The sequence below is a fragment of the Oncorhynchus nerka genome, linkage group LG15, assembly GCF_034236695.1.
Source record: "Oncorhynchus nerka isolate Pitt River linkage group LG15, Oner_Uvic_2.0, whole genome shotgun sequence".
Taxonomy (NCBI): domain Eukaryota; kingdom Metazoa; phylum Chordata; class Actinopteri; order Salmoniformes; family Salmonidae; genus Oncorhynchus; species Oncorhynchus nerka.
In genome coordinates, this window is record NC_088410.1 from 52,179,016 (window position 1) to 52,202,982 (window position 23,967).

Below are 23,967 nucleotides of genomic sequence, written 5' to 3' on the forward strand. Positions count from 1 at the left end.
CGACATCAGACATCATGTTGTTACGTCCATCCTGCACACACAGACGCAAACAAGCCATTTTTCCACCGCACTTGTTTGGTGTCTGAAAGCCATTAGCTTGAATTAGATATTTGCTGTCAGAGAAGACAAAAGTGCACTCTCCTTTTGGTCATCAGCAATTATCCCATATGAAAGATTCCAAATTAGAGGCTGGGACAATTTGCCCTAGTCTTTACAGAAACATACATTTCCCTAATTGCATATAATTGTGAAGTGTGTTCTTGGCATAGCTGGACGTAATTGCGGACAACCACTATAGCGTCCAACGGCTCAAAAGAACTCCTTATCCAATCATGAACCCCGGCGCAGCAACAAACCCTCTCATCCAGGCTGTATCACATCCGGACGTGATTGGGAGTCCCATAGGGCGGCGCACAATTGGCTCAGCGTCTTCCAGGTTTGGCCGGGGCAGGCAGTCATTGTAAATAAGAATTTGTTCTTAACTGACTTGCCTAGTTAAATAAAGGTTAAATAAAAAATAAAATTACCTTCCTCTCTATTGTCTATCACAGTGCCATCCTTTTTGTCACCAAAGCCCATATACTACCCACCATTGCGACCTGTATGCTCTTGTTGGCTGGTCCTCGCTTCATATTCATCGCCAAACCCACTGGCTCAAGGTCATCTACAAGTCTTTGCTAGGTAAAGCCCTGCCTTATCTCAGCTCACTGTTCACCATAGCAGCACCCGCCCGTAGCACACGCTCCAGCAGGTACAGTTGAAGTCGGAAGTTTACATACACTTAGGTTGGAGTCATTAACTCGTTTTTCAACCACTCCACAAATTTCTTGCAAACAAACTATGGTTTTGACTAGTCGGTTAGGACATCTAATTTGTTCAACAATTGTTTACAGACAGATTATGTCAATTATAATTCACTGTATCACAATTCAAAATTCCAGTGGATCAGATGTTTACATACACTAAGTTGACTGTGCCTTTTACCTGTAGTGACACCCCATCCCGTGAACGGGACCGTTGTCATCATCTGACACTAATTAGCATAACGCAACGGACATAAATCTTTCTAGAAAATATTCCTATTCATGAAAATCACAAGTGAAATATATTGGAACACAGTTTAGCCTTTTGTTAATCATCACCCTGTCATCTCAGATTTTCAAAATATGCTTTACAGCCAACGCTAGACAAGCATTTGTGTAAGTTTATCATAGCCTAGCATAGCATTATGCCTTGCTAGCAGCAGGCAACCTTGTCACGGAAATCAGAAAAGCAATCAAATTAAATAATTTAACTTTGATGAATTTCGGATGTTTTCACTCACGAGACTCCCAGGTAGACAGCCAAAGTTCATTTTTTCCCAAAATATTATTTTTGTATGCGAAATAGCTCCGTTTGTTCTTCACGTTTGGCTGAGAAATCGCCCGGAAATTGCAGTCACCACAACGCCGAAAAATATTCCAAATTAGTTCCATAATATCGACGGAAACATGGCAAACGTTGTTTAGAATCCATTCTCAAGGTGTTTTTCTAATATCTATTCGATAATATATCCGCCGGGACAATTCGTTTTTCACTAGGACCGATTGGAATAATGGCTACCTCTGTATTTTACGTGAGAATCTCTCTCGGAGCCACCATGTGACCACTTACGCAATGTGGCCGCCTACGGCTATTCTTCAACAGAAATGCGTAAAATTACGCCACAATGCTGTAGACACCTTGGGGAATACGTAGAAAGCGTAAGCTCGTTGATGGTACATTCACAGCTGAATAGGGAGTCATTGGAACGCAGCACTTTCAAAACCTGGGGCACTTCCGGATTGGATTTTTCTCAGGCTTTCGCCTGCAACATCATCTTTACAGTTTTGGAAACGTTAGTGTTTTCTATCCAAAGCTGTCAATTATATGCATATTCTAGCATCTTTTCCTGACAAAATATCCCGTTTAAAACGGGAACGTTTTTTTTCCAAAAATGAAAATACTGCCCCCTAACACCGAGGTTAACTTGTCGGAACCCCGTTCCGCTAGCGGAACCCCTCGCCAACAGCCAATGAAATTGCAGGGTGCCAAATACAAATCAACAGAAATCTCATATATCAAAATTCTCAAACATACAAGTATTAGGCACCATTTTAAAGATAACATTCTCGTTAATCCAGCCACAGTGTCTGATTTCAAAAATGCTTTACAACGAATGCTCCACAACCGATTATGTTAAGTCACTACCAACTCACAGAAAAACCCAGCCATTTTTCCAGTTAATGAGAGGAGTCACAAAAAGCACAAATAGAGATAAAATGAATCACTAACCTTTGATGATCGTCATCAGACGACACTCATAGCACTTTGTGTGACACAATTTTGTTCGGTAAAGTTCATATTTATATCATAAAATCTTATTTTACATTGGCGTGTTATGTTCAGTAGTTCCAAAACATGGAGTGATATTACAGAGAGCCACATGAATTCACAGAAATACTCATTATAAATGTCGAGGAAAATACAATTTTTAGACATGGAAATATAGATACACTTCTCCTTAACCTCTTCAGTCGACCCTCTACTTTTTTGAACATTCTGTTAAAAATCGTGCAACATTTCAGCGCCCTGCTACTCATGCCAGGAATATAGTATATGCATTTGCTTAGTCTGTGTGGATAGAAAACACTCAGACGTTTAAAAAACTGGTTAAATCACTGCTGTGGCTTTACCAGAACGGCATTTACATCGAAAAGCACAGGAAAAACTGATCACTGAAAATGGGGAAAATATATCCATGCGCTACTTGAACCCATTGATAAACGTGAACCACAATTAATTGACTGAGGTTGCAGTACCTACAGCTTCCACAGGGTGTCTAGAGTCTTGTCATTTCCCTTCAAGTTTTTTCTTGGTCAAACACATACAGGACACCGTATCTAATCCGGTCTAGGACCGGATATTTTCGTTGAGTTTCTAGCCGGACATTTTTCCAGACGGACAGCTAATAATCTTTACATCGCCTCCTGATGAATTTTATCGCTTATTAACGTTTACTAATACTTAAAGTTGCATTACAAACGTATTTCGAAGTGTTTTGTGAAAGTTTATTGTCGACTTTTTGAATTTAAAAAAATGACGTTACGTTTTGAAACAATGTTTTTTTCGTTTATCACACAGTCTACATATAACGATATCTAGGCTTTATATGGACCGATTTAATCGAAATAAAGACCCAAATAGTGTTTATGGGACATCTAGGAGTGCCAACAAAGAAGATGGTGAAAGGTAATGAATGTTTTCTATTTTATTGTGCGGTTTGTGTAACGCCGAAATGCTAATTATTTTGTTTACGTCCCCTGTGGGTCTTTTGGGGTGTTGCATGCTATCAGATAATAGCTTCTCATGCTTTCGCCGAAAAGCATTTTAAAAATCTGACTTGTTGCCTGGATTCACAACGAGTGTAGCTTTAATTCGATACCCTGCATGTGTATTTTAATGAACTTTTGAGTTTTAACTAATACTATTAGCATTTAGCGTAGCGCATTTGCATTTCCAGAGCTCTAGTTGGGATGCAAGCGTCCCGTGTAGAAGCAACAGGTTAATGCATCCGCTGTGTCACATTTCAAAAGAACTTTACGGAAAAAGCATAATCTGAGAACGGCACTCAGAGCCCAAACCAGCCAGAGAAATATCCGCCATAAAACATTATTCATAAATAGCATTATAAATATTCACTTACCTTTGATGATCTTCATCAGAATGCACTCCCAGGAATCGCAGTTCCACAATAAATGCTTGTTTTGTTCGATAATATCCATAATTTATGTCCAATAGCTTCTTTTGTTAGGGCGTTTGGTAAACAAATCCAAATGAGCGATCTGGTCCATTCGGACGAAACGTTCAAAAATGTATATTACAGGTCGAAGAAACTTGTCAAACTAAGTATAGAATCAATCTTTAGGATGTTTTTATCATAAAAGTTAAATAATGTTCCAACCCGGAGAATTCCATTGTCTGTTGAAAAGCAATGGAACGACAGCTACCTCTCAAGTGAACGCGCGTGACTGAGAACGAGGCTGTAGGCAGACCACTGACTCAAAGAGCTCCCATCCGGTCCCACATCACATGAGAAGCCTGAAACAATGTTCTAAAGACGGTTGACATCTAGTGGAAGCCTTAGGAAGTGCAACATAACTAATATCCCACTGTGTATTCAATAGGGGTGAGTTCAAAAACTACAAACCTCAGATTTCCCACTTCCTGTTTGGATTTTTTCTTAGGTTTTTGCCTGCCATATGAGTTCTGTTATACTCTCAGACATCATTCAAACAGTTTGAGTGTTTTCTATCCAATAATACGAATAATATGCATATATTAGCATCTGGGACAGAGTAGGAGGCAGTTCACTCTGGGCAGTCTATTCATCCAAAAGTGAAAATGCTGCCCCCCATCCCAAAGAAGTTAAACAGCTTGGAAAATTCCAGAAAATGATGTCATGGCTTTAGAAGCTTCTGATAGGCTAATTGACATAATTTGAGTCAGTTGGAGGTGTACCTGTGGATGTATTTCAAGGCCCACCATCAAACTCAGTGCCTCTTTGCTTGACATCATGTGAAAACTAAAAGAAATCAGACAAGGCCTCAGGAAAAAAAATTGTAGACCTCCACAAGTCTGTTTCATCCTTGGGAGCAATTTCCAAACGCCTGAAGGTACCACATTCATCTATACAAACAATAGTACGCAAATGTAAACACCATGGGACCACGCAGCCGTCATACCGCTCAAGAAGGAGACACGTTCTGTGTCCTAGAGATGAATGTAATTTGGTGCGAAAGATGCAAATAAATCCCAGAACAACAGCAAAGGACCTTGTGAAGATGGTGGAGGAAACGGGTACAAAAATATCTATATCCACAGTAGAACGAGTCCTATATCGACATAACCTGAAAGGCCGCTCAGCAAGGAAGAAGCCACTGCTACAAAACTGCCATAAAAAGCCAGAGAACGGTTTGCAACTGCACATGGGGACAAAGATTGTACTTTTTGGAGAAATGTCATCTGGTCTGATGAAACAAAAATAGAACTGTTTGGCCATAATGGCCATTGTTATGTTTGGAGGAAAAAGGAGGAGGCTTGCAAGCTGAAGAACACCATCCCATCCCTGAAGCACGGGGGTGGCAGCATCATGTCGTGGGGGTGCTTTGCTGCAGGAGGGACTGGTGCACTTCACAAAATAGATTGCATCATGATGGAGGAAAAGTATATGGATATATTGAAACAACATCTCAAGACATCAGTCAGGAAGTTAAAACTTCGGAGTGGCCATCACAAAGCCCTGACCTCAATCCTATAGAGATTTTGTGGGCAGAACTGAAAAAGCATGTGCGAGCAAGGAGGCCAACAAACCTGACCTAGTTACACCAGCTTTGTCAGGAAGAATGGGCCAACGTTCACACACCTTATTGTGGAAGGCTACCTGAAACGTTTGACCCAAGTTAAACAATTTAAAGGCAATGCTACCAACTACTAATTGAGTGTATGTAATCTTTTGACCCACTGGGAATGTGATGAAAGAAATAAAAGCTAAATCATTCTCTCTATTATTATTCTGACATTTCACGTTCATAAAAATAAAGTGTTGATCCTAACTGACCTAAGAGAGGGAGTTTTACTAGGATTGAATGTCAGGAATTGTGAGGTATGTATGTAAACTTCCGGCTGCAACTGTATATTTCACTGGTAATCCCCAAGCCAAACCCTCCTTTGGCCGCCTTACCTTCCAATTCTCTGCTGCCAATGACTAGAACAAATTGCAAAAATCACTGAAGCTGTAGTCTTCTATCTCCCTCGCTAACTTTAAGCATCAGCTGTCAGAGCAGGTCATTGCACCTGTACACAGCCCATCTGTAAATAGCCCACCCAACTATCTCATCCCCATATTGTTATTTATTTTTTTGCTCCTTTGCACCCCAGTATCTCTACTTGCACATTCATCTTCTGCACATCTATCACTCAAGTGTTTAATTGCTAAGTTGTAATTATTTCACCACTTTGGCCTATTTATTGTCATACCTCCATTTGCACACACAGTATATAGATTTTTCTATTGTGTTATTGACTGTACATTTGTTTATCCCATGTGTAACTCTGTTGTTTGTGTCGCACTGCTTTGCTTTATCTTGGCCAGGTCGCAGTTGTAAATCAGAACATGTTCTCAACTTGCCTACCTGGTTCAATAAAGGTATAATTAAAAATAAAATTGACAGGGCCTTTCAAAAAGGCCAGTCTGAAGACCGCTCCCACTGGCCAATTAGGGTAGATTTCCATCTACTGGCCCCTCACATAAATGACTGCCCAATGGTTGCGCTCCCCCTGGACAAGTCAGAGTTTATATTTTTGTTTCTGTTCTAAATTAAAATAGTACATAGTTTTCTGCAGAGTCTTTTTTAAAATGTCTGATTCTTCAGTAGGTGATGTAGTTCACGCTGGAGATATTAGCGTACTATTCATAAAGCAAAACTATTGCTGGAAAACGGTAATGTGGTCAATTTGGAGTGGTATGAATTGTTCATTGGCTGGTTAAGACAGAGCAGCAGTAACACTCCTGCCTCTGCTCAGAAATAGCGGAGTCAATCACCACCTTCCGGAGACACCTGAAACCCCACCTCTTTCAGGAATACCTAGGATAGGATAAAGTAATCCTTCTCACCCCCTCCCCCCTTAAAAGATTTAGATGCACTATTGTAAAGTGGCTGTTCCACTGGATGTCTTAAGGTGAACGCACCAATTTGTAAGTCGCTCTGGATAAGAGCGTCTGCTAAATGACTTAAATGTAAATGTAAATGTAAATACTTTGTATGAAGCTTTGAACTGACCTGACACAAACTACAAACCCATACTGTATATACAACAGTATGGCTATAGTCACACATTAGGTGGTTCCTTATTAAATGTAATCATTTTTATGAATACATTTTTAAATGAACATTGAAGCCATTTCTGGAAACTCAGTGTTTAGTTGATGCCGTTATGTATCAAGCATCGCAGAGTTGGAGTGATGATACAGGATCAGGTGTCCATGTAATCTTATTCATTGTGATCGGCACTCTGAGACGCTTGATGAATAGAGCCCTGGTGAGCCCTCTGATGAGCACCTTTGCCCTCTGCTCTCTCCCCAGTGTCTATCAGCTGGTTGTGAAAGAGGAACGCAAGCAGAAGGTGCGGCGGGCGGCCGACGTGCTGGAATGCTTCTCCGTCCCGGTCAGCTTCAAGAATGCCTCCATCTTGGATTTGCCCCACTACTTTGCAGCGGAGCTCCCGCCTACATACCTGACTGTGGTGCAGCCTTTCAGCGTAGGTGACAACAAGACCTACAATGGCTACTGGAACCCCCCTCTCTCTCCAGCCAAAAGCTACAGCATTTACTTCCAAGCCCTGAGCAAAGCCAATGGGGTGAGTAGTCATACAATCTTTTCAAGGTCCATCACTGTTCAATGTCCCTCACTGTTGTATGTCTAAATGCAGATTAGGGTTGTCACGATACTTATAATCATGATACTCAGAACTATCATGACAAGTAAATAAAACATGAAACGGCTTAATTTCTTGAGGAAAACGAGCCTTGTCATTTGGGGTCCTTTTCCCATTTATAACACACCATATTTGACATAAAAGCAGGTTTTTATACGACAGAGTTTAGTCTGCATCGTGATTTTCTTTTTGCCATGAGAAATTTAGTATTGTAGTATTGTGATAATGGTATCATGACACCCCGAATACAGATGTTCAACCTTTTAGTATTACTCACCTTTTGTGTGCAGTGCTGAATCTTGAAAGACCACATTTTTTCATGCTGAATCATATCAATTTCAGTCTTTAAAGGTGTAATTTACTATGGGGTGCATGCACGCTCTAGTTCTGTTTTTAAATACAACTAAGATGATATACACTGAATGTACCTAATATTGAGTTGCCCTCAGAACAGCCTCAATTCGTTGGGGCATGGACTCTACAAGGTGTCGAAAGCATTCCACAGGGATGTTGGCCCATGTTGACTACAATGCTTCCCACAGTTGTGTCAAGATGGCTGGATGTCCTTGGGGTGGTGGACCATTCTTGATTCACATAGGAAACTGTTGAGCATGAAAAACCCAACAGTGGTGCAGTTCTTGACACCTACTACCATACCCCGTTCAATGGCACTTAAAGTGCACTCATAAAGGGGCTGACAAAGAATAATGTTCATTATTACACTCAAACGTCTTTCACTAACTCGGTTTCCATCCAATTGGCGACAGATTTTCATGTGAATATTCTAAAATCTGCCTCAAGAAAACATAAGTGACATCAATAAGGGATCATAGCTGTCACCTGGTCAGTCTATGTCATGGAAAGAGCATGTGTTCATAATGTTTTGTACACTCAGTATATGATCTAGTACCACTGGAGGTTTGTTGCACCTTAATTGGGGAGTATGGGCTCGTTCTATTGACTGGAGCAGAATAAGTGAAATGGCAACAAATACATCAAACACATGGTTTTCAGGTGGGTGAAGCCATTCCATTTGCTTCTTTCCGTCCGTTATTACGAGCCGTCCTCCCCACAGCAGGCTCCTGTGTCTAGAACAGACCTAACATAATACATACCTGTCAGTCTAGTGAATATACAGTAAAATGGCAAAAGGGATGTCAAAATCCTGACTGTTCTCCTTCGTAGACAGCATGCAAATATGTATGGCTCTCCAGCTCTTTTTAATCGAAAAACAAAATTTGACTATAAAATGGATTTCAACATAGGTTAAGACCAGAGGACTGTTAAATCATTTTCCACCTCTGCGACTTTGTTTGGCGGGGGCATCAGCTGGCGTTACAAGCAGCACCTTCCCAACGCTCAAGTTTTCCCAGAATGCAGTTTAGCTTGCCTGAGCGTTGGTCACATCGGCTTCATGATTTGATTAGATATCAGTCAATTCAATCTGAGTTTCAGACTCAGTGAGAAAACACTCAAAACAACATTAGACCATGACCCAGATAAATAAATAAAAAGTAATGCATAAAATATGGATTTAGCTTGGTAGTTTAGACCTGCCATCAAAGATAAGGCATTTATTCCACCTCTCTTGTTCAGTAATTTGTTACTCTGTCGAAACCTCTAGAGGGACGAGTATGTGACTATTTTCCATTATACTTTGCCCCATTAAATTCAGGTTAGAGAACATTTTTTTTTTTAGCTTTACATCAAGCTTAACTGTCACTCTGTGGCTCATCATTATTTCATTGAAGTTTTTTTTCCATTTAGCCAGTGTTACAAATGTAAATGCTCAGTGTAAACATGTTGATTACTGTTGCTCACTTATACTCTCCATCTTTTAAGAGACTGCGTAATGTACATACTGACTGTACTGTGCATTTTCCCTTACCCTCTACTACAGCTTGGAATACCAATGAGATTGAGTTGTGCATGATGGCAGCCCCTAGTTTGCTCATCGAGTCTTCTTTCATGGGTGGCATCCTGTAGATGCCATTCTTTCATCCTTCCATTGTGCCAATTAGAAAGAGTACACATCAAATGAGCCAGAGCGGGCTTTTCCAAAGCTATGTGATGCCACCCAAGCTCCCCAACAAAAATGGCATTGCCTTAGGGAGGAGAGTCTACGTCTGGACAGGGAAAGAGGGAAGGAGGGAGAAAGTGAGAAACGTAGTAGGAGAGAGAGAGAGAAAGAGAGTGGGAGAGACAGTGGAAGAGAGAGAGAGAGAGAGATGGGTAGAGGGACGCTCTGTCCCCCAGTACAGATGAGCTGCCAGCTGATACCTCAGCCCATGCTGGTGCCAACTGCTTGCTCCATCTCTCCTGGCACTGCCAATTGCACTCGAAACAACCCTCCTCCCCCAGGCTCCTTTCTTGAGACCAGCCGCAGTGACCAGACTGTAACTCTGCATTGTTGGAAAAGGACCCAGAAGTAAGCGTTTCACTGTTTGTCTAGGCCGGTTGTTGAATGTGACAAATAACATTTGATTTGATGCCCTACACAGCAGTGGCGAGGAGGGCGGCCATATTGACTGACTGGTCATATTTTTGGCAGTTGTTTCCCCCCAGAATGTGATGTTGAGGCTTGAGAACTAGGAGACAACACACCTACTGCATTTCCTGTGGTACCAACCACCAGGGAGCAAATGAAAACATTTGTTGTGCTTTTGCCCAACATCTAGAAGTGTTGGCTTTGAAAATGCTGAGGTACAGTTAACAGCAACATCCCCCAGATAAAGCAACATCTCACAGCACAATGCCTCTCTCCTATTACAAGTTTTGTTTTTTCCATGTGTGTTTTGAGGTTGGACTTAACACGTATAGCTCATTAGCACATACGGCACACCGATGGGTGTCACCTCGTTAGTCACCTGTGCTGGTTACCATCTCGTTAGTGGGAAGATGTTTCACCTTTGCTGGTCCAGGTGCTATTTAAGAGTGGCTGGGTCAGTGCTCCAGTGTCTTGATAGATGTAGAGGGTTAACACCTTTAGCTCGTGCTTCCTATTTAGATTTTTAGACAAACTATCCTGTATCAGATTTTGTTTTGTGCCACCATTTTGGTTTGTTTCCTGTCATTAAATTCGGTGTGGGTTTTTCTTTTGTTTGCCTTTTGGGCAAATTTAGTGGGTGCTCATGGTGGGTATCTTTTAGGTTCCAATTGTTGTCGCTAGTCAACTTATTTATTTTATTTTATTCTGTCTTTTGTTTTTGTTCAGTTGTTCAGGGACAAGGTGTAATTTCAATACATCAATCAGTATACCAAATGTAGCTTCACGGCAAATTTTTAGCTTTAGTTCCTGGAAAGGCTAAATTAGGACATGTCGGACCACAATTTAGACAGACTGGTGATGTGAGCTCTCTAGGACACCGTGGATGTCTGTGTCTCCTACAGCGGTTCAACCAGCTGCACCACAGGGACTTGGTATTCAGCTCAGGTTAGCGCTCTTAGCCACAGATGTCTTCCAACTAGAGACCTGCATCTGCAACTCAGCCAAGCAGCATTTAAACAACCGCCTGTAAAAAACGTTCCAGGATAAGACTATAAATTAACGCTACTTTATTAACATTACTGCTTCATACTGTTGTGGCTTGCTAATTAACATCCCAGTGAAAAAGCTTTTGCATATGGCTGCCTCCTTTCAGGTCTAGGCCATGCATAAGAAGTTTTGTCAAACAGGTTAGCGATGGTGAATGGGCAATTCTCCTCTGGCTTTCATAACATTTTTTCGATGGTTGGCCAGGTGCTTTGAAATGGAGGGCATTAATTGATATCACAATTAATGTAGAGTTATATGGAGAGTAACCTTAAATTGAGAAAAAGGTGCTCCGTCTCTCTGTTAAATATGCATTATTGTAAGATATTTTAGTCATACTACACTTAGTCATTTTTGAAGCATCTGCATGACCCTCGTTGACAGTATACTACAGTTCCCAGGGTGCATTTCACCTCCCAGGATGCAATGCACCGCCCAGTCTGCAGTTCTCTTAGCTGGCTAGCAAGCCCAGATGAAGCTTGTCATAACATTTACATTTAAGTCATTTAGCAGACGCTCTTATCCAGAGCGACTTACAAATTGGTGCATTCACCTTATGACATCCAGTGGAACAGTAGTGCATCTAAATCTTTTAAGGGGGGGGTGGGGGTGAGTGGGAAGTTATGTAATGTAATAAGTTATGAGTGCATTTTACATTACGATTGTAATCATATTATAATGCTTGCATCAATATCATGCTGTATATATGTTAATGGCATTGTCACCAATCAAATGCATTTCACAAAAATAATTCAAATTTAGATGCTAATGAATGCTAGACTTAAGTTACAGTATCTGTTGGTTAGCTACCATGCTAGCTAGCTAGCTAGCTAGCCCGACTGCTACAGCTGTCAAAATAATAATAATGTTTGCAACAATAACAGCCAAGTTAGCTTAGCGACTGTCTTAAGGATCGGCATTCCGTCAATGGGACCGTTGTAAATCATGCAGCTCCTTGTGTCACGAATGCAGATTTTAGAGAAACAACAAATGTTGGTACATTTTAGTGTCACATCAGCTGAAAGCTTACATTCTTGTTAATATAACTGCACTGTCCAATTTACAGTAGCTATTACTGCGAGAAAATGCCATGCTAGTGTTTGAGAGCTCCTTACAACAACACTTTTTTCACATCGATAGGTTTGATAAATTCACCTCTGAAGGTGAAATGTGTACTTACATTCTGAAATCTTGCTCTGATTTATCATCCAAAGGGTCCCAGAGATAACATGAATTGTCGTTTTGTTAGATAAAATCCTTTTTAAAATCCTAAAAAGGTCCATATAGCATGCACAATTGATTTTGTATTATCACTTGTTCAATTTGCAAAGAAAGGAATCTGTGAAAATCTAATCCTAAACATAGTTTAAACCAGTCAAATCACAGTCGTATGTATTCCTCAGAGATCCTAGAATGTAACCAGACATCACTATATCATTAGGGGTGTAGTATATCCTATAGGACACCAAATTTGATGACGCGGCCGGTCTTCATTTGATCTACTGTATCTTTGTCAAATAAGCACCAATCGGTGTCAATCAAAGCTAGCTAGATAGCCAATGAGCTGGACTTTATGGGAGTATACAGAAACCTGTGTGCCTTTTCCTTTTGGACAAAAATTATATGAATATTCAGAGTTATGAAGTTATGAAAACTGGTTGTTTTGCAAATGTTTAACTTATGATATGGCTACTAATAATGGAAAAGTTCAATCAAAGTTCAAGTATACAGATTTGACGATATTCTTGCAGAAAAATGTAATATGAATGCAACTGTCTCCTTCACGATTTGCCAAATGTACCTGGGTGACTTCACACTAAATGTCATGTAATTTGCTCATACTTCAAGTTATCCATCTGAAACGTTGCACATACACTGCTGCCATCTTGTGGACACCATCGGAATTAAAACCAGAGTGATTGCTAGAACTGGGACCTTTCTCTTTCATTTCAAAGATGGTGGTAGAAAAAAAACTTTTTTTTGTGGATTTTCTTCTACCAAGATCTATTGTGTTTTATTCTCCTACATTCAATTCACATTTCCACAAAATTCAAAGCGTTTCCTTTCAAATGGTACCAATAATATGCATACCGTTGCTTCAGGGCCTGAGCAACAGGCAGTTATATTTAGTATGTCATTTTAGGTGTAATTTGATAAAAAGGGGGCTAATCCCTAAGCAACCATCCACATAACATGTAGGCCTGAACCACATTTATTATGAAATGTACAGGCAAATCACTATGGAATCCTGTCTCATGACTTGAAGACTGTGTCTTTGATTCTAACATTAACAATGCTAGATAGCCAAGTAGCTTACCCTGCTGCATCTGAAATAAAGTGGTTTTAACATTAAAAGCCAAATACAGCCTTTGCACCTGTCGAAGGCAACGACCCAACAACACTGTAGGCCTATTGGAACGAATAAAAGTAAGATGTTTCTTCACTTTGAAAATGTAGGCTATTTGGAAAGGCTAAGAGAGCTGCAACTTCGTTGGTGATGGTGGTTTTGCCGAATGGAATCATGGGTGTTTGATCCTTGAAAAACAGAAAAATATTGGAGTAAGCTGACTATAAATATCATTCTATAGGTTTTTGAGTGCCTATTTAAAATATTTACAGATGTTATTACACCAAGACAACCAGAGCAACATATACAGTAGCAAGGAGTTCCAATATGATCAGAAAACTACAGATGGGTTGTATCGACAGCTGAAAATGACTGTCCATCATTTATTTTATTTGTCATCTCGGGGATCCTACTCCGGTTTTGCCCATTCTAAACAGTCAATAGACATGAAATCATAGAAGTGCACTAAAACAATGTAGGGCATCACTAAATACTTCATAGTAACAACCTAAATGTTAAAGTGTTGGAGTTGCCCTATAAGAAGTTAATCTCTGAGGGATTCTTACACAGGCCATATCAGGATCATCTAAGAGTTGCTTTTAGAACCTAAAATCTTAGATTATTCCAAATGTCCTCTCTCTCTGTGTCATAGAAATGGAACAAGATTATCTCAATGATATAGGCAAGCGCCACTATTATTTCCCCCTATTTTCCAGGTTTTTCTATCAGCTTCTTGGCCACTGCTCTCCCCCCTTCCTCCCCTCTCTATCATTGTCACCTTTCTTTTATAAGCTGGCTTGATGCTGAGGTGGGGTTTCAATTCCACCCCTGTGCCCACAGGCTCCAGACCTGGCCCAGTTTGGGGATACACACACTGGGTGTCTGATTAAGATAAAGAGGGTGCATGTGTGCGCGTGCACAGAGCTGGAATAGGGTGGGGGGCCTGTGGATGGATGATTTGAGGCCGAAGGGGCAGGCGATGGGTTGTTCTCCCCTGGGCTCCACGCAAGGATGGGTTTGGGAAGGCAGACTGTGGGAGGTTTACACACCAGTGAGAGATGAGAGCGATAGAGGGGGAGGAAGGAGAAACAGAGACGAAGGGAAAGAGGAAGGAAAGAGAAAAATACAGGAATCATAGGGCTGCTGAGTGTGCCCTGATGCTGAATTGATGTGACTATCAGAAGTGAAATGGCATTGCAGTGGATAGGCATAAGCAATTCCTCCCAAAGTTCAATTCTCCCCCAAAGTTCAGTGTCTGGGTTATGGTATCACGGAGTGTACAAAATGTTAAGAACCCCTTCCCCCCTTTGCCCACAGAACAGCCTCAGTTCGTCGGGGCATGGACTCTACAAGGTGTTGAAAGCGTTCCACAGGGATGTTGACTCCAATGCTCCCCACAGTTGTGTCAAGATGGCTGGATGTCCTTTGGGTGGTTGACCATTCTTGATACACATGGGAAATTGTTGAGCGTGAAAAACCCAGCACCATTGCAGTTTTTGACACAAACTGGTGCGCCTGTCACCTACTACCATACCCCGTTTAAAGGCACTTAAATATTTTGTCTTGCTCATTCCCCCTCTGAATGGCACACATATACAATCCATGTCTAAATTATCTCAAGGCTTAAAAATCATTTTTTAACCTGTCTGCTCCCATTCATCTACACTGATTGAAGTGAATTGAACAAGTGGCATCAATAAGGGATCATAGCTTTCACCTGGATTTACCTGGTCATCAAAAGAGCAGGTGTCCTTAATGTTTCGTACACTCAGTGTATAAATGACTGGACAATTCAAATTGAGGAGAATCTCTTATATAATGGTTTAATGTGATTTATAGCAACCTGTTAATGTTTTCTACACTCAATGTATATGCCTGTGCTTTTGTGTGGAGTGTGGATCTTTTCGGACCTAAGCAGATGCTTTTATCTCAAGAAAGAGACACGTTAAAGGGGCACTCATAAAGGGAATGTCAAAGAAAAAATGTCATTACACTATTACAAGACATCTTTCACTAGCTAGGTTTCCATCCAATTGGAGACAGATTTCCATGCCAATATGAAAACATCTGCATAAAGATAACTTTTAAAATGTTCCACCAAACAGACTTGTTATGGATAAAAATGAGATGTGTGATGACGTACAGATAGTTTTGTCACAAAAACTGTTGCGTTAAATAGAAAATGTGTGAAAATGTGTCTATTCTTGGCACATGCATTATAGCCAACAGCTCACAGATATAGTGCAGTACATTTTGGGTAGTGTAACTTAACATAATAATTTCACTTATTTGAACATTCTGTCATAAAGAGCACATGTTCAACATTTTCCCATCTCAAGGGGTTAAAAATAAAAGACTATAATAAATGCCAATAAAGTTCCATTAGATTAACAGGGTTGAGGATTTCATCTTAAATCAACCATAAATCTCCTTGTGACAGAGGGATGGAAGCTTGTTGTGTGCAATGGGGAGAGGCAATTGAATGTAAGCTTAACAATATTTTTTTAATTAAATATTTCTAGCCTATCTATGGATAATAGAGTTGACATGTTATATTCGACTCGCTCAATTTTCCACCACAAAACACAAGAAAATGACCAAAGGGAGCAGAAACAGGTCACCTGCTTTAACACTGATTTGACGATTATGTTAATTGTTTCTTTTGAAAAACAAATCACCATATTAAAGGTGAGAGTTCAGTACATGTAACAGGGTTGACCTTAAAATGAGGGACAGACGTAATGAATCACAAATCACATTAAATAAATCATCTTAAGAAATTACTTTGTCAAAGCAAGAAAATAACTAGGGCTTTAGAATGATGGAAGAAATGTAGGGGTTAAGTTGGTAAAAACCTTCCTAAAAGTATTTTTGGCACTTTAGCAAGTCTTTATTCACATTTTTAAAAATGATTTATTTAATTTTCCATGTGGTCTATATTAAAGGGCACTTCAATTAATACGATAGGCTTTTTCTGCTTAAAATATCAAAGGGATGCAAAATGGACTCGTGGAGCTACCGAATGTGTCCAATTCACCTCCATTTCGTTCTCCTGATCATTCGGTCTCAAAATCTAGGGGATTTACGGTAGTTAATGGTAGTTGCCACCAATACCAGGGATTTAAGTTAAAGGTAGTTGCCACCAACGTGGCAATTGACCAGTTAATGAGGTTTCATTGAGCTGCACGTTTAGTATGTTGCCTACGGAGCTGTGAGGGGAACGGCACCTCAGTACCTCCAGGCTCTGATCAGGCCCTACACCCAAACAAGGGCACTGCGTTCATCCACCTCTGGCCTGCTCGCCTCCCTACCACTGAGGAAGTACAGTTCCCGCTCAGCCCAGTCAAAACTGTTCGCTGCTCTGGCCCCCCAATGGTGGAACAAACTCCCTCACGACGCCAGGACAGCGGAGTCAATCACCACCTTCCGGAGACACCTGAAACCCTACCTCTTTAAGGAATACCTAGGATAGGATAAAGTAATCCTTCTCACCCCCCCCCTTAAAAGACTTAGATGCACTATTGTAAAGTGGCTGTTCCACTGGATGTCATAAGGTGAAAGCACCAATTTGTAAGTCGCTCTGGATAAGAGCGTCTGCTAAATTACTTAAATGTAAATGTAAATGTATGTGTACAGTGCCTTGCGAAAGTATTCGGCCCTCTTAAACTTTGCGACCTTTTGCCACATTTCAGGCTTCAAACATAAAGATATAAAACTGTATTTTTTTGTGAAGAATCAACAACAAGTGGGACACAATCATGAAGTGGAACAACATTTATTGGATATTTCAAACTTTTTTAACAAATCAAAAACTGAAAAATTGGGCGTGCAAAATTATTCAGCCCCTTTACTTTCAGTGCAGCAAACTCTCTCCAGAAGTTCAGTGAGGATCTCTGAATGATCCAATGTTGACCTAAATGACTAATGATGATAAATACAATCCACTTGTGTGTAATTAAGTCTCTGTATAAATGCACCTGCACTGTGATAGTCTGAGGTCCGTTAAAAGCGCAGAGAGCATCATGAAGAACAAGGAACACACCAGGCAGGTTCGAGATACTGTTGTGAAGAAGTTTAAAGCCGGATTTGGATACAAAAAGATTTCCCAAGCTTTAAACATCCCAAGGAGCACTGTGCAAGCGATAATATTGAAATGGAAGGAGTATCAGACCACTGCAAATCTACCAAGACCTGGCCGTCCCTCTAAACTTTCAGCTCATACAAGGAGAAGACTGATCAGAGATGCAGCCAAGAGGCCCATGATCACTCTGGATGAACAGCAGAGATCTACAGCTGAGGTGGGAGACTCTGTCCATAGGACAACAATCAGTCGTATATTGCACAAATCTGGCCTTTATGGAAGAGTGGCAAGAAGAAAGCCATTTCTTAAAGATATCCATAAAAAGTGTCGTTTAAAGTTTGCCACAAGCCACCTGGGAGACACACCAAACATGTGGTGCTCTGGTCAGATGAAACCAAAATTGAACTTTTTGGCAACAATGCAAAACGTTATGTTTGGCGTAAAAGCAACACAGCTCATCACCCTGAACACACCATCCCCACTGTCAAACATGGTGGTGGCAGCATCATGGTTTGGGCCTGCTTTTCTTCAGCGGGGACAGGGAAGATGGTTAAAATTGATGGGAAGATGGATGGAGCCAAATACAGGACCATTCTGTAAGAAAACCTGATGGAGTCTGCAAAAGACCTGAGACTGGGACGGAGATTTGTCTTCCAACAAGACAATGATCCAAAACATAAAGCAAAATCTACAATGGAATGGTTAAAAAATAAGCATATCCAGGTGTTAGAATGGCCAAGTCAAAGTCCAGACCTGAATCCAATCGAGAATCTGTGGAAAGAACTGAAAACTGCTGTTCACAAATGCTCTCCATCCAACCTCACTGAGCTCGAGCTGTTTTGTAAGGAGGAATGGGAAAAAATGTCAGTCTCTCGATGTGCAAAACTGATAGAGACATACCCCAAGCGACTTACAGCTGTAATCGCAGCAAAAGGTGGCGCTACAAAGTATTAACTTAAGGGGGCTGAATAATTTTGCACGCCCAATTTTTCAGTTTTTGATTTGTTAAAAAAGTTTGAAATATCCAATAAATGTTGTTCCACTTCATGATTGTATCCCACTTGTTGTTGATTCTTCACAAAAAAATACAGTTTTATATCTTTATGTTTGAAGCCTGAAATGTGGCAAAAGTTCGCAAAGTTCAAGGGGGCCGAATACTTTCGCAAGGCACTGTATCTGTGTTCAACATCTGTTCTGGGGCGGCAGGTATCCTAGTGGTTAGAGTGTTGGGCCAGTAACCGAAAGGTTGCTAGATCGAGCTGACAAGGTAAAAATCTGTCATTCTGCCCCTGAACAAGGCAGTTAACCCACTGTTCCTAAGCCATCATTGTAAATAAGAATTTGTTCTTAACTGACTTGCCTACCTCTTAGAGCTCCCCATCCCGGATCCGGGATCGTGACTACGGCTCAAGCTCATTACCATAACGCACAATGCAAAAAAATATTCCTAAAAATATTTAACCTCCACACATTAAGTCCAATAGCTCAAATGAAAGATAAACATCTTGTTAATCTACCCAGCAAGTCAGATTTCGAAAATGTTTTACGGCGAAAACATAGCACATATTTATATTAGATCACCACCGAAACAAAAGACAAGCGGCGGCCATTTTGTCCCAGAAAAAATAAAATTTAAAAGTAGGATTAAAAAATAAATAATTCACTAACCTTTTGAAAATCTTCATCAGATGACAGTAATATTACATGTTACACAGTAGATTTAATTTTTTTTTCAATAACATGCCATTTATATTCATAAATCTCTGTTTACAATGACGACATTTCAAAAAATGCTACTCAAATGTCCGGAGAAATGATGATAGCTCCGACAGATAACGTCAGATAACAAGCAATAAACATGACTAAATATACATGTTCTACATGTATTTACAAAGATACACTTCTTCTTAATGCAACCGCTGTATTACATTTATTTTTAATGTTACAGACATCGTTCACTGGGCTATACAATGAGACGGCGCTCAGATATTAGCAGTATGTCTCCTCTACGTTTGGAGTCCACAGAAACCCAAAATAACCACATAAATATTCCCTTACCTTTGATGTTCTTCCATCAAAAGACGTAGAAGGAGTCATACTTACCCAATACATCGTTTGGTTTCACGTTGTGTGTCCCTGTATTAGCATATGCTAACAGCTTCAGCTGAAATGCATCAAAAATTACTTCTGGTCCAGCACTCTTGCGCACCAAAACTTCCAATTTACTTCCAATATGTCGACTAAACTGGTCAAACTATGTGCAAAATCGAGCTTTATGATGTTTTTATCATGTAGAACAAAGATCAGCGCGAACAGACAAACCGGCTTCAAATGCTGGATCATGGAAAAGAACGTACTCCAAATCGGCCGCGCGCAATAGAGTGCATGTTTTTCAGAGGGACACGAGCTATTTTGCCCGCCAAACGTGTAGGGCTCGTGGGATTCTCACAATGAACGTGCCATTTGAATGCAGGCATCGCGCTGAAGAGATAGAGACTGTTCCTGGATCGGTAGCTGCCTGGGAGGGTGGGGGCGATGACGTCAAAGTTGACCCAACTTTTCTGTTGTCCACAGAGAGTTTGGGAGAATGGCTGCCCTGAGAGTTCTGCTTTACATACAGACATAATTTAAACGGTTTTAGTAACTTTAGAGTGTTTTCTATTCAATAATAATTTTTATATGCATATATTAGCAATTTTGTGAAAAAATATTTTCAGTTTACTATGGGCACGCACTGTCTCCAAAGGGGGCAGTATTCAGCCTGAGCTCTGAGGTTAAATTTAAAAAATACAATGGGAATCACAGCTCAAAGCTGCCCAATGACACGAGCCTATGAGATGAGCTAAATATGCTCGCTTTGAGGCAAGTAACACTGAAACATGCATGAGAGCATCAGCTGTTCTGGACGACTGTGTGATCACGCTCTTCGCAGCCGATGTGAATAAGACCTTCAAAGAGGTCACAAGGCCGCAGGGCCAGACGGATTACCAGGACGTGTACTCCGAGCATGTGCTGACCAACTGGCAAGTGTCTTCACTGACATTTTCAAACTCTCGGAGTCTGTTATACCAACATGTTTGAAGCAGAGTCCCTGTGTCCATAGTCCCTGTGTCCAAGAACACCAAGGTAACCTACCTAAATGACTACAGACCCGTGGCACTCGCATCTGTAGCAATGAAGTGCTTCATAAGGCTGGTCATGGGCTCACATCAACACCATTATCCCAGGAACCTTAGACCCACTCCAATTTGCATACCACCCCAACAGATCCACAGATGATGCAATCTTTATTGCACTCCACACGGCCCTTTCCCACACTGGACAAAAGGAACATCTAAGTGAGAATGCTATTCATTGACTACAGCTCAGCTTTCAACACTATAGTGCCCTCAAAGCTCATCACTAAGCTAAGGACCCTGGGACTAAACACCTCCCTCTGCAACTGGATCCTGGACTTCCTGACGGGCTGCCCCGAGGTGGTAAAGGTAGGTAACAACACATCCGCCACGCTGATCCTCAACACGGGGCGTGCTCAGTCACCTCCTGTACGCCCTGTTCACTCATGACTGCACAATCAGGCATGACTCCAACACCATCATTAAGTTTGCTGATGACACAACAGCGGTAGGCCTGATCAACAATGAGACAGGGAGAAGGTCAGAGACCTGAACGTGTGGTGCAAGGACAACAACCTCTCCCTCAACGTGATCAAGACAAAGGAGAAGATTGTGGACTACAGAAAAAAGAGGATCAAGCATGCTTCTCATCGATGGGGCTGAGGTGGAACAGGTTGAGTGCTCCATATCAGCAACAAACTATCTATCATGGTACAAACACACCAAAACAGTTGTGAAGAGGGCACAAAACAACCTCTTCCCCCTCAGGAGACTGAAAAGATTTGGCATGGGTCCCCAGATCCTCAAAAATTTGCAGCTGCACCATCGAGAGCATCCTGACGGGTTGCATCACCGCCCGGTATTGGCAACTGCTCAGAATCTGACCGTAAGGCACTACAGAGGGAAGTACGTATGGCCCAGTGCATCACTGGAGCCAGGCTTCGTGCCATAACGGACCTATATAGTAGATGGTGTCAGAGGAAAGCCAAAATAAATGTCAGAGACTCAAGTCATAGACTGTTTTCTCTGCTACCGCACGGCATGCGGTACTGGAGCGCCAAGTCTAGGACCAAAAGGCTCCTAAACAGCTTCTACCCCCAAGCCATAAGCCTCATTATTGTTATTTTATTGTGTTACTTTTTATAATTTTTTAAACTTTTGTTTATTTGGTAAATATTTTCTTAACTCTTCTTGAACTGCACTTTTGGTTAGGGCTTGTAAGTAAGCATTTCACGGTAAGGTCTACACTTTGTTGTATTTAGCGCATGTGACAAATAAAGTTGTATTTTTATTTATTTTGGACGTAAGCCTGCCTTCCAGCCTTTGGGACAACAACTCCCATATTTAGGGCGGAGACATGAGCATCTTGTCATTATATACAGATCTATGCCCATACAGATCGGACAAGTATGAGCAATGGATTACGGTCTCTAATACGTTGCACAGTTTGGGCTTGATCTGATTTATCTCTAGAGAACGCCCTGGGTCAGAGCTAATTAGTTCGGACCAGAGCCCTGGACCAGCGCTAGCTAGCTACTAGCTACGCCCTGGACCAGAAATAGTACGGACCAGAGCTAGCTAGCAGAAGAACCGGCAGCAGTGTGTCCTGTGTCCAGTCAATCTACATGCACCACAACACAATGCAGAAGCTAACCCAGAGCGCAGTAGCCTGCGCATTCACACATAGGCCCAGACCGGCTACACTAACAATAAATAGTAGCTTAATTACTTGTGGTTGTGTTCATCTATATGGGAGATGTTGCATGAAATTAAGTCTGATTTAGATACAAGTAAAGTTTTAAAGAAAGTAACAGTAAGGTACAAAGCAACTGGATGAAACTATTAAGAAAGTAATAGTAATTGTCATGGTAACGGGAAAATATTATTTAGAATATAGTGTCAAGGCTCCATAGGTGCACTTAAACTATGGTGAAACTACAAAGACATGAGTGAGTTACATAATAATTGCTTAAGTACAGTTCTTAAATAACTGGGTAACGACTGGAAAGTAATAGGAAACAACAGCGAAACAAAACAACAAGGTAACTACCCAGCTACAAGCAAAGACCCAAGAGGTAGGTTTTGAGGTTGGCTGACATAGTCAGTGCTTAAGTGCTGCTGCTGAGAAGAGGGGAAATGGCCTTTAAATACTTACTACATAACTTCTGCTTATTAACCTCTATTATTGATAGTGCTATCCACAGCGGTACTTGGGAAGACTCATAAGAACATAGGACTACTGGTAAACTGCACATGAGGGGGTACTCCCAACAAAATGTTGCAAAATGTGATTGAGGGTACAGTAACCAACAAAGATTGAGAACCACAACTGACCTAGTAGATGCCATTTGGAGAGCAAATGCCCTCACTGCTTTTGGGGTCAATCGTTTTTTGTGTATGAAGTAGTGTATGAAGTACTATGACTGAAATGTCTGGATTTCTGAACCCATTCCCATTCTTCTCTTGTGCTGTCTTGTTATTTCAAACCCAAATCCACTAGAACAGGGTTAGGCAACCCTGTTCCTGGAATGCTGCAGGTACTGTAGGATTTTGTTCCAACTAGGCACCAAACTTGACCAACTGAGCTAATTGATCAGATCAGTGATTTTCCTAAATTCAACACAACTGGTCAGGTCGTTTAAATTAAAAACATGAAGTGCCTGCGGCACTCCAGGACCAGGGTTGCCTACTCCTACACTAGAACACGAGGAGAGTGATGGAAATCACTGTGTTGGGACAATATAATTGAATAACTCTCTCTGTCTTTTCAGGAAACCAAAATCAACTGTGTGCGACTGGCTACTAAAGGTATGAGAACATTTTTAATATGTCCCATGCATAGGAAATACATTACTTCATGGATTAAAGGCCCAGTGCAGTAGAAATAAACATTTATTGTGTTTTATACACGAGGTTGGAATAATACTGTGAAAATTATGATAATGCTCTTTTAGTGTAAGAGCTGTTTAAAAAGACTTCCTGAAATTCCAGCTTGTGGTGGGATGGAGTTTTGGTCTGAATGGTGACATCACCGGGCGGCAAATTGTTTTATAGACCAATAAGAAGGATAGTTCCAAACCTTTCTGCCAGTTACAGTTTCCCCACCACTCTCAGACAGTCCGAGCAAAATTCTTGCTTGAGAAATTGCTCTTTACTAAGAACCTATTTTTGTTTCTTTTTGACCATTTTAATTTAAAACAATCACAGTGAGGTACTTAATTTTTCTACCTGGAAATGATTTAATATTGAGCTGAAAATGGCTGCATTGGACCTTTAAAAAAATACTCATAGGGTATATTTAGTTAAACTGTTAAATGCAATGAAATCAGAGAGATGCATATTTAACAAGTCAACTGGGCCCGACCCTGCATAGAAG

General features: G+C 40.9%; 1 protein-coding gene across 3 annotated transcripts in view; it reads left to right on the forward strand.

The window, feature by feature from the left end:
* The window catches only part of ptprt (protein tyrosine phosphatase receptor type T), a 413,934-nt gene that overhangs the window by 294,010 nt on the left and 95,957 nt on the right, over positions 1 to 23,967 (forward strand). For all 3 annotated transcript variants that reach the window (XM_029682684.2, XM_065001673.1, XM_065001674.1), the window contains exons 12-13: positions 7,164 to 7,437; positions 23,363 to 23,399. In XM_029682684.2, the coding sequence (XP_029538544.2) occupies positions 7,164 to 7,437; positions 23,363 to 23,399 (311 nt within the window). The remainder of the gene's footprint in view (positions 1 to 7,163; positions 7,438 to 23,362; positions 23,400 to 23,967) is intronic.